General features: G+C 43.0%; 1 protein-coding gene across 1 annotated transcript in view; it reads right to left on the reverse strand.

Annotated features, from left to right (window-relative positions):
- Positions 1 to 11,389, reverse strand: part of LOC101155213 (von Willebrand factor A domain-containing protein 5A-like) — a 30,235-nt gene extending 18,846 nt beyond the window's left edge. The window contains exons 1-5 of the mRNA XM_020708471.2: positions 11,159 to 11,389; positions 10,963 to 11,077; positions 10,702 to 10,877; positions 10,529 to 10,617; positions 10,202 to 10,346 (exon numbers count right to left, since the gene is read on the reverse strand). Of these exons, the coding sequence (XP_020564130.2) occupies positions 10,202 to 10,346; positions 10,529 to 10,617; positions 10,702 to 10,877; positions 10,963 to 11,077; positions 11,159 to 11,380 (747 nt within the window). The 5' untranslated portion in view covers positions 11,381 to 11,389. The remainder of the gene's footprint in view (positions 1 to 10,201; positions 10,347 to 10,528; positions 10,618 to 10,701; positions 10,878 to 10,962; positions 11,078 to 11,158) is intronic.
- Positions 11,390 to 12,162: the final 773 nt, after the last annotated feature.

The following is a 12,162-nucleotide window of genomic DNA, read 5'->3' on the forward strand; positions in this document are numbered from 1 at the left end:
TGGTTTCTATTGTGCGATGACTCCACAATGGGACTTTTCCTTAACTCCTACCGAATTTCACTTTCTCAGATTTGTTCTTTTAAAAGCACTGTTATTCCATTTAACTCAAGCATTTTGACACTGATCAGTTTCTGGGTTATTTATATGTTCTTTGCCGAGACTAATACTGGTTTTGTCTTTATCTATTCATCGCATCCTGAGCCTGCGAACGCTGACTCCCCGGTCAGCTGCTCCATTTCTGGCAATTGTCACCTCTGCATTCCCTGATCTGGTGCTGCAACGATGACTGCTCAACGTACCTATTGCTGCACTGAAAGTGAAGGGGTGGTGGACCTCCTCTGCGTTCCAATGACACTTCTGACTTGAATCAATCTATATGTCAGCGGCAGAAGGGATGTGAAATTCTTGGATTATATATGTTGAAAGAAAATTATTTGCCAGGTGGAAGCCTAAATTTTTTTTTAGGATGTTCTGGGTTTTAATTCAATTCAATTTAATTCAAACTTTATTTATAAAGCACTTTTCATATAAAAATATAACAAAGTGCTTTACATTAAAACACATCAAAATATAAAAACAAGCATTGACGATTTAAAAATAAATAAATAAATAAAATTAATTAGTATGCGATGGAGCTCAAAATTGGTTCGTAAGTTCATTTATGTTAGTGTGTCAATGACTCATAGTAATTCTGGCCGTTGAGCTCGTTGTAGTATTGTCGTTGGAAGTTCGTAATAATGGAAGTTACTGAGCTCGTGTAAGTAGAATGCATAATGGAAGTTTATGGCGTTGAGCCCGTCATAGTGTGATGGAAGCTTCGAATAATGGATGTTACTAAGCTTGTGTAAATATTATGCCAAATGAAATGTTTATGGCCGTTAAGCCCGTCATAGTATGAGATGGAAGCTTCGGATATGGGGTTATTTCAGCATGGCATAGGATGTCATCGGGAGCATTGTATTGGATGTAAGTTAGTGTCATCATACGGGTCGTTCATGGCGGCTAAAATTATAGTTCCGCACAGCGTTTGCGGACGTGGGCTTTACGTTCTGAGATCGGGGGCCTGTTTCAGAAAGGAGGTTAAGTGTAAACTCTGAGTGCGTTAACCCTGAAATCAGGGAAACCCTGGGTTTTCCGTTTCAGAATGGGAGGTTTGTTAAACCAGAGAAAGCAGAGTAAGTCAAACCCGTTTCTGAAAGAGAGGTAACTTATACTCGGAGTCAGTGTCCATGGTTACTTACGCTGTGAACCTAACCTGGTCGGGAGCAGGTTTTATTCTCTAAACTCAAGGTTTCTGCCGGTCCCCTCCCCTTTTTAAAGACGAAGCGGTATTTTTCGCTTTAACCTTCATTGCTCAAATTTCCGTCACACAGAGACAAGTGACAAGAATGGCTTGTCCTTTTTTGGAGGACCCAATAGACGAGGACGCTGCATTAATTCGTAGAGAATTACATTTACGTTGTGCGAGGATTTTGAGACCTAGACTCGATTTTTTTGTCATTTCCCCATACGTTTTTGTTTGAGCGTTACCGTTTTTCGTTGCAGTCAATTACATATATACAATGAAAACATTAGATATGTATTGCTATGTAGATGTTTCATATGTCAAATATTGTCAACAAAGCCTCCATCCATGACATGCTCAAATTTACTTGATTGAATTATGTTTTTATACTTCATTTTTAGCTGCTGCCATGTTCTTTTAATTCCTGCAGGATTACATCTACACGAAAATGAAATCAGGGACATTGGATTAGATTAATGTAACAATTACTTTTAGGAAACACAATTTGCTAGTACTGCTTAATTTTTTAATCCCATATAAACCTATACCACTTGATCAATACAAGGGTAGACAAAAGTTCACTTTTAAAAACACAATTGAATGTATTAATATTAAACTGACCAACGTTTGCAAGAGGGGAAGGTTAACAAAAAAAAGTCCTCTAAACATTACCGACGTTAAATCCACCCCCCCCCCCCCATTGGTTCTGTACACTATGCAGCATTTCATGCAATTACACCAGGAATAACACTTCAAAAGTACACCTAAATATCGCCATTTTTATTTCACACCTAACGCTATTTAAAAAGTTATTACAGCCAATATTTTATAACAATGATTTAAATACAAACTTAGGGATTAACTTGAGCAGCTATGTTTTCCCACGCTAACTGTCTCTGTTTTGCAGATGCAGCGGTGTTGCTTTTCTTCCGGAATATGTGCTCATATTCATTGTAACTCTGCAGCAGCACGTCAAGTTCAGCTGGCGAAAAATACGCAGACCTCTTTTTTTCCACGGTTGCCATGGTGACTCGTAATATCTGCGCTCCATAGATAACGGCTTCTTATAGTCGCGGTGCGCACGCTTACCTCCGAATCAGTCCACTCAGAGTTGATTGAACTAACTCCAATCAGCTTCTCTGAAACAGAAAACTCAGAGTTGTTAATCTCTCGATTGACCAACTCAGAGTTCAAGTTTAACCTCAGAGTTGGTTGAACCTCCTTTCTGAAACAGGCCCCTGGGGCCTGTTTCAGAAAGGAGGTTAAGTGTAAACTCTGAGTGGGTTAACCCTGAAATCAGGGAAACCCTGGGTTTTCCGTTTCAGAATGGGAGGTTTGTTAAACCAGAGTAAACAGAGTAAGTCAAACCCGTTTCTGAAAGAGAGGTAACTTATACTCGGAGTCAGTGTCCATGGTTACTTACGCTGTGAACCTAACCTGGTCGGGAGCAGGTTTTATCCCCTTAACTCAAGGTTTTTGCCGGTCCCCTCCCCTTTTTAAAGACGAAGCGGTATTTGTCGCTTTAACCTTCATTGCCCAAATTTCCGTCACACAGACACGGTCTAAGTGACAAGAATGGCTTGTTCTTTTTTGGAGGACCCAATAGACGAGGAGGCTGCATTAATTTGTAGAGAATTACATTTACGTCGTGCGAGGATTTTGAGACCTAGACTTGATTTTTTTTGTCATTTCCCCATATGTTTTTGTTTGAGCGTTTTTACCGTTTACCGTTTTTCGTTGCAGTCAATTACATATATACAATGAAAACAACATTAGATATGTATTGCTATGTAGATGTTTCATATGTCAAATATTGTCAACAAAGCCTACATCCATGACATGCTCAAATTTGACCTGATTGAATTATGTTATTATACTTCATTTTTAGCTGCTGCCATAATCTTTTAATTCCTGCAGGATTGCATCTACATGAAAATGAAATCAGGGACATTGAATTAGATTAATGTAACAATTACTTTTTGGAAACACAATTTGCTAGCACTGCTTACTTTCTTAATCCCATATAAACCTATACCACTTGATCAATACAAGGGTAGTGTTGCAGTGTGTGTGCGCTCCATTGATAATGGCTTCTTATAGTCGCGGTGCGCACGCTTAACTCCGAATCAGTCCACTCAGAATTGATTGACCTAACGCGGATCAGCTTCTCTGAAACAGAAAACTCAGAGTTGTTAATCTCTCGATTGACCAACTCAGAGTTCAAGTTTAACCTCAGAGTTGGTTGAACCTCCTTTCTGAAACAGGCCCCTGGTATGAGTACTTATGTTGGCTCCCATTTCATTTTTTTCCCTCTCTCTTTCAGATAGTATGCTCCCCTGGTGAACGGAAGCGGCCCAACGGTCAATGGTGCCGGGTAAACACATAGCAGATCCACTAGATAGCATGTTCCCCTTCGTAGAGTGGTTCTCGAACGGGAGCGGCCCCACGGTCAATGGTGCCGGGGTAAACACATAGCAGATACACTAGATAGAATGTTCCCTTCGTAGAGTGGTTCTCGAACGGGAGCGGCCCAACGGTAAATGATGCCGGGGTAAACACATAGTAGATCCACTAGATAGCATGTTCCCCTTCGTAGAGTGGTTCTCGAACGGGAGCGGCCCAACGGTAAATGATGCCGGGGTAAACACATAGTAGATCCACTAGATAGCATGTTCCTTTCGTAGAGTGGTTCTCGAATGGGAGCGTCCCAATGGTCAATGGTGCCAGGTAAACACATAGCAGTCATACTGGAAAATGGAATGAAATAAAAATGCAATGCCGCCGAAAACACACCTCATGTTATTTACACAGTGATTATACATTCACATTTTCTTCCTCTGGATGATATTGGTGTTGGGGGTTTTGTTCCCCGAAAGTGTAAGGAAAAGAATTATCTCAAGGAATTGAACGGAGCCTTATTCCAAAACGAAGTTGTGAATCAAGTTGTGAATGCCAACCTAAAGATGTTGTGAAATAAATATTCTTCTGCAAGAGTTGTCTGACTGAAATGGCATTGCTGTGCGACATCACGAGCCATCTGAATGTGATGAACCTGCAGCTGCATGGACGGGGGCGTGTCATCTCTGATATGTACAGTACAGTGCAGGCGTTTAAAACCAAGCTGAGTCTGTGGGAGACGCAGATGCGGAAAGAAAACTTGAGCCACTTTCCCAGTTGCCAGACCATGAAAGAGAAGCTCTCTACCGCTGTGTTCCAGTTTGCTGACAAACTCAACATACGTGCCGCCGACTTCCGACGCCGATTTGCTGACTTTGAAGCCCAAAAATGCAGGTTTCAACTGCTCGGCAATCCTTTTGCAGTTTACGTGGAAAGCGCACCACCAAACCTACAAATGGAGTTATTGAGCTTCAGTGCAATGACACACTGAAGGAAAAGTATGACAGAGTGGGTGCTGCTGAGTTTGCACGTTTCATCCCCGACACAATGGCCGAGCTGCGCGATGGTGGAACGTGAAAAGGAGGGAGAGTGCCCAGCCATCCCCACCCCAAGACCCCCGCCGCAGCAGGCCAACGCCACACGGGAACAGGCAGAGAACAACCGCCCCCCGGGCGACCAAGACCGCCACCCAAGCCAGGGCCAGCAGGACCCCAGAGCCAGAGAGCAGGGAAGCACGGAGGGAAAGAGAGCGCCGCCCCAGCCCAACCAGGAGAGTAGCCCCCCCGCCGCGCCGGGAGAGCCCAACGCAGGGCCCCACCGGAGAAGGACGCCCACAGCCCCAGACGAGCACCCCATCACCACCCAGGAGTTCCGGGCATCCCCCCGCCCCAACCCCAGGTACGAGCCAGGACCCCCCAAGGGAGACCCGCTCCGCACTCCAGGCAGCCACCCACCCGGCCCACGGTTGGTCCAGGGAGGAGCAAGGCAGGGGCCCGACGCCCCCACCCAGGAGGGGGGACCCCGGGGAAAAAAGGGGGCCACAAGGGGTGTTGTAAACATGGCCCGACCAGGCTCGGCCACAGTTGGAAATTTGGCGGGGCCCAGCGCTCAGGGGCAAGGACCAGGACCCACCCCCCAGGGACACCAACAGGAAGCCGGCACCCAGGGGACACGGCCGCCGTCGCCAAGGGGCCCGCACCCCCCACCAGGGAAGGGCTAGGGGACAGATGGTCCTAGGCCCCACCTTCCTTGCAAAATGTGTGTGCGTGTATGTGTGTTTGAGAGGGTGTGTGTGTGCATGTGTGTGTGTTTATGTTGGAATGTATATATTGAGGGGGGAGGGGGGGGTGTACTAAGGGGGGTGCAGTTACAATTGGTGGGCAAGGCACTAAGGGGACATCTCCTGATTACTCACAGTGATGTCCCCTCACCCTCCCCACCAAGGGGTCCTAAATGTCTAAGGTGCGGTTAAAATTGGCGGGTAGGGTGCTAGGAGGACATCTGCTGCTTGCTGGCAGTGATGTCCAAGCACCCCCCCTACCAAGGACCCTACATGTCTAAGGTGCAAATAAAACCGAAAGAGGGGGGGCCCACTCCATACGGCAACCATAGGAGGGGGGCCACTGCCAAGTAGCCCCCCCCAAGGCGCATCGCAGGCTAAACCCCCCACCCCCTCACCCCAATATGAGGTTACATGAGGAAGGGGGTAAGTTGGGGACAGCTGGTAGACTGTCCCCCGGTGGTCAAACAGCTGTCCCCTAGCCCCCCCCTCCCCCCCCCCCCCCCCAGCAAAGGGGCCAGGCCCACCCAGCCCAGGGGCCCCACCCCCCGAAGGCGCCGACACCCCAGGCCCGGCACCACCCACCCCACACAGAGAGAGAGGAGCCGGAAAGCGTCGCCCCCCCCCCCCAGAACCACAGTGCATGCATGTAACTGTCGGGTAGATTACGACGCAGTGCTGACAAATGTCTGAGTTACTGAGACCCAACTTGAACATCCTCTGTCCAGTGTAGTAAATTCTGTGAAGAGTTTTGAAATGGATTAGCTGCAGATTTGGACTTTTTGTCAGTTTAAAGGTGTTTAGACAAAATTCTGACCAGAAGCTTCCATCTGTGCTGATGCTCAAATCCGCATCCCGTTTTGTTGTTGGAAGGGGAAATATTATTATCTCAATTACATAAAAGTTTGTATATTTTGGAGAGAGTTTTATTCATTGAGAAATTAATCAGAGTGGTAACTACATCTGGTGGTTTTAAATTGTTGTCTCTGTATTTAAACTATTTAGTAATAATTGATTTAAGTTGCTGATATTCCAAGAAGTTATTTATTCCATGTTTGTCTTGAAGTTCCTGGGGAGTTATGAATCTTCTAGCAATATTTGTGTGCTCTAGTTGTTTTATGCCCCCTGCTTGCCAAGCTGGGAAGTGGATCATGTTTTTGTTTATAAGGATGTCTGGGTTGTTCCAGATGGGTGTCATTTTGCATGGTTGAATTGATGATTTTGATATTTTGAGAAATTCCCACCAGGCTGTTAAAGTGGCATTTATATTAATACTTTTGAAACAATCCTGTTTTTTAACTGTTTGGCTAATAAATGGAAGATCTGACAGGTTGATCTTTCCACATAACGCCTGTTCCAAGTCTAACCATGAGTTGGTTTCTGGATTATTTTTTAACCATTTTAAGATGTATTGTAATTTATTTGCAAGAAAGTAATTGTGGAAGTTAGGTAATTCTAATCCTCCACAGCTTTTTGCAGATTTTAAAGTTTTTAGACTAATTGTTGCAGGTTTATTGTTCCATAAAAAGCTTGATATGGATGAGTCTAATGCTTTGAACCATTTTAATGGCGGTTGTGTGGGAATCATCGAGAATAGATAATTAACTTTGGGTAAGATTTTCATTTTTACCGTGGCTACCTTGCCCATAAGGGACAGAGGCAGGTTGGTCCAGCGTGTTAGATCGTCCTGTATGTCTTTCATTAATGGGGTGTGGTTTAGCTGCACCAGTTCTGATAGTTTGGGGGAAAAATTGATACCTAGATATTTGATATTTCCTGATTTAACTGGTATTTTGAGTCTTTGCTCTGCATTACTGTTCAGTGGTAATAAAACAGACTTATTCCAATTAATGGAATAGTCTGATATAGAGGAGAATTCATTAATGATTGTTGCCGTTTCATTTACAGAATGTAAATTACGTAGACGCTGTCTATGTTTGGCAGCACATACCTGTGTGAAGACTGTTCTCTTTGATGAAGCTAAACAAAACATCACACAGGAACCGTGTTACTGATCAGCACCTTCACTCAATCCTGAGGATTTCCTCAGCTCAGAGCCTTACCCCGAACATTGATGAACTTGTACAAAAGATGAGACACCACCAAGTATCAGGCTCATCCTCAGACAAGGGAGCATCACAGAGCATTAACGTATATTTAGTTTTTAATTCAGTTAAATTTTTACATTTGTTTCTACAAGACATGGGATTTTTCTTTTAAGGAAGTATTTTTTTGTCTGTGTGCCATAATTTTTGGCATTTTATTTTATTTTATCTTTTTTATTTTTTTTTATTTATATTTATTTTTCAGTTAATGGACTCAGGGGAAATTGCAGACAAGAACCATGAGAAAGAATACAACTGAAGTGATTCATTCTATATTTTCTCATTTTACTATTTGAAGCAGTAATTGGTAGGATAATAGAGCAGCATAATATTGCATTTTCAGTTCATAATACATGCAGTTTCATTTATGCATTTATCTTAATATAAGGAACATATTTTGTTTTTGAAGGAAAATTGCTTTTTTGCTGTTTGCCCGTTGAAAATGTTTTCTCTTTAACATACTGACAGAGCCATAAGAAAATATTACTTTATTCATTTAATGTACAGGACATGTGATTTTTCTTTGAAGGCAGTTTGTTCTTGTCTGTGTGCCTGCTGAAAAATGTTTTCCCGATCATTCATTTAATCATTAAATAATACACTGTATTAGGTCTTGGTTCAATAGGCTACATGCAACCATTTCAATATGATTTAATAAACATTGAACCAGTCTGACCTTCGGCTTATAGCCAATTTGTTTTTTTGGCCCTCTGTGCATTTGACGTTGACATCCCTGGTCTAAATTTTCAGCTCAGACAAGGAGAAGACTTGAGCTGTGGCGCTGTGGGATTTTTGATCACCGCTGTGATGAACCAGCAGGGGGCGCGGTGTTGTGGTTGAACACAATTACAACGCAGTATTCTGTATTAACAAATAACAGTAACAACTAACTATCCATCTAATGAACTAACTATATAGGTGTGTAGAATGACTATGTGTGTGAGTGTGTCAGCGCACTGTGTGTGTAGGAGGAAGAGGCGCACACGTGTGTTGGGGGTGCATGTTGATTCTTCTGCAGTGGACTGCTCTGGAGCTGCATGCAAGGCTTCACCTGTGCTCTCTGGTACAGACATCTTCTCAGAATATTATATACTGCCCAGTAATAAACAGACTGCAGACACTTTGTCACCTTTCCAGTAGCCATGAAGCCTGACACCCATGAAGAACGCGGGGCAGGAGGCTCCGCCTTTGTTTTACAGACACCTAACTTTGCGTTGCACAAAATATTTTCCAAAGAAAACATGTAGTGATATTCATCGCACTCTAACAGTGCGCGTTCATGTATGGTGTTACAGAGTGAATGAGAACAGTTATAACTCCCCCCCAACACAAAATCCTCCGGCGGGGGCGGCCGTGTCGCGCACTCAAGAACGCACGCAGCTTATAATGGAAATGAATACAATCGAAATTAATAATTACAACGCATTTCCTCGCAAGACGAAAACTTATGTTGAAGAATGAGGATGTGTATGTGCTGCTGAAACAGCGCGCTTGTGTGTGTTAGAGGGAGCGCGTGCAGCGCAAGAGGGAGTGACAGGCGCAGCGCAGGGAGTGAAGGAGAACAGTAATGAAACGTTTCCCCCAGAAGCCCTTGGAAGTCTGAACACAGGACTAGCAGAAAAAGTAAATTATCAGCAAAGATGAATGTGTTTAATGTGTTTATTATAGTTCCAATCATGCACCATATGCAGAATTAAAAAAAAAAAAGTGCGGTGGTGCGGTTATCGTCACACCCCTAGAGAAATGAAGCCAAGAGGCCCATGATCACTCTGGATGAACTGCAGAGATCTACAGCTGAGGTGGGAGAGTCTGTCCATAGGACAACAATCAGCTGTATACTGCACAAATCTGACTTTTATGGAAGAGTGGCATGAAGAAAGCTGTATCTTAAAGATATCCATAGGAAGTGTTGTTTAAAGTTTGCCACAAGCCACCTGGGAGACACAACCTTGGCAAAAGGTTGAAAAGTTCAAGGGAGCCGAATACTTTCGCAAGGCAGTATATTACCACATATCAGAATCTAAGAAGAAATTCAAATACATTTGAAAGATTTAATCAGGAGATATGAGCCTCCTGTGTGAGAAGCTTAATGCCATGAAATAGTTGATGTAAGATCATTTATAAAAACTTTAATATCTTATTGCTGAAAATCGTTAACTTGCTGTTTCTACATGTGGAGTTATGAAATAGAGCAGGCGTGTCACACTCATTTTCACTGAGGGTCAGATCAGCATAGTGGCTGTCCTCAAAGGGCCAGATAGAACTTCCACATGTAACTAAATGTAATGAAAAATAAACGTAACTACTCCTTAATGTTGCTCCTTAATTATTATTATTATTATTATTTATTAAGTAATTATTATTATGCTAAATAACTCATTGTTAATTTATTATAACTTTTTAAGTGAAAATTACAGTTGCATAGAAAACATATGTTAAGACCTGCAAACATTGAATAATTACAATAGCAGCTACACATAAATAATATATAATCAACTACAATTTTTACTTTAAGAAATTAAAAACTTTTATGCTCTCGCGCGCCACATAAAATGACACGGCGGGCCACATTCGGCCCGCGGGCCTTGAGTTTGACACATGTGAAATTTAGGATAACAGAGAAATATGAAATACCTGTCTAGGCTGGTTGGAGATGCAGGGCTGACTGTAAATGTGTTGGAGGGGCTGAAGAATCTCTGTTCCTCCCAGATCAGCCTGCATTACCTCAACTTTCTTCAGAGCCTCCTCCATGCTCTTCTCACTGTATTCCACACTCTGCCTGCCATCAGAAACACACAAAGGTCAAAGGGAAGACTGCACCATGACACATCATTTACCAAGATTACACACAATTTTAACTCATTTTTAAAGCAAGCCACATTTTTAACAAGAAACCGCAGAAATCCACATTAATTTATAGAAGATAAGACATAAATAATAATATTGAACTCAATCACTGACGGGAAAATGTGATCATATCCGTCTCCAAAACCATAGATATTGAAGTAGCAGCCCATTGGTAAACTCTTCAACAGGAGCAGCAGAGTATCCTGAGAGAGAATAGAAGCTGATGAAGACCATGATCTCACACAGATAGAAAGGTTTTCATGACTGACTGAACACTGGATGAATACCCTTGCACTGCGGATGCGAGTCTCTTGCTGGTTCCTGTTATTGGTCGGACACTGCATGCTTCCAGATCGATCCACCAAGAACACAAACTCTCCACATGAGGTGCGTTTGGACATCACAGACTCTGGGAACTCTGGGTACAGACTAACCATCACCACAGGAACACCCATCAGAGTCCCTGAAACACAACAGGAACCACAAAATACACACATTCTAGTTTGTACTAATTTCATGTGTAGACACAAAAACAAGTTTTCTCTCACCAGGCTCAGCAGAGTCCTGTCCTGTCTCCACCACAGCAGAGGGCTGGTGAGCATCTTTGTAATAAATCAGCAGCTCAACATCTCTGTCAAACTTGTGTCCTGCAGCCAGCTTCACCTGCACACCAACAACACAAAGATGAAGAAACCTTTGTATCTTCTTTTCAGCAACAACTACTTCTCACAGCTGTTTACTTACAGCAGCCTCTGTGTGATCAGTGTTCAGGTACTGAAGAGGCTCCAGAGAACAGCTGGACTCTACTTTGGAAACTGGACGAGGAGAGGACACTCGTGCAGAAAAGGACAGACTGTAGGGAATCTCAGAGGCTGGAACTGAGCTCACCGGGACTCCAGGACCTTCACTACCTGCAAACACCACAACAAACGACCAGGAGTCACTGAAGAACACAATCATGAACATTTAAGGAAACTGTAAGCAGAAAGAACAAATATATATTTGTTGTGTTTTATACTTTACAGCAGTGAAAGTACTGTACCGGTACCGGTCTGTGGGTCAGTTGGTACTAGACCGCAGGAAGTAAAGAAATACACACACTAATTTAGATTATTTCTGGGGGGTTTTCTGATACTCTGGAAATGCACAGGCCTGCAGTGTAGCTGGGCTAATCTAAGGTGGGGCATGAAGGCAGTCATGTTTTGACCGCACAAGATCACTTCTCAGTTAGAATTGCGCCTGCGCGGTTTTAAGGTTCACTCACTCAGTTCCTAAATACGCCCGCTCAGTTGTCTTTACGCTCTTTCAGTTTATGGCAGATATGTAATTCCATAGAGGTGGCTATGCGTGCATGGCAATCACACATGTGTATTTACACTTTAGGCTTCACATGGCTAGTAACTGGTATCAACCAAAAATTTCTATCAGTTGTGGCAAAATTATGAGTGTTAAATAACAAAGCTTGATGTGTTTCTGTCAAAAAATATTCCATGTTGGTTCTAGATCAGATAAGCATTGTTCATCGCATCAAATATTTACATATTTATTGCATTATACTATATTCATATATGTATTACTTTTATTATCTAAATGATCCTTTTTGATTTATGAAAATATTAAAATGACACACTGAAAAATAGGGTTTACATGCTTACATGCCAACTGTGGCCGAGCCTGGTCGGGCCATATTTACAACACCCCTTGTGGGCCCTCTTTTTTCCCCGGGGTTCCCCCCTTCTGGGCGGGGG

The sequence above is a fragment of the Oryzias latipes genome, chromosome 13 (genome assembly GCF_002234675.1).
Source record: "Oryzias latipes chromosome 13, ASM223467v1".
Classification (NCBI taxonomy): domain Eukaryota; kingdom Metazoa; phylum Chordata; class Actinopteri; order Beloniformes; family Adrianichthyidae; genus Oryzias; species Oryzias latipes.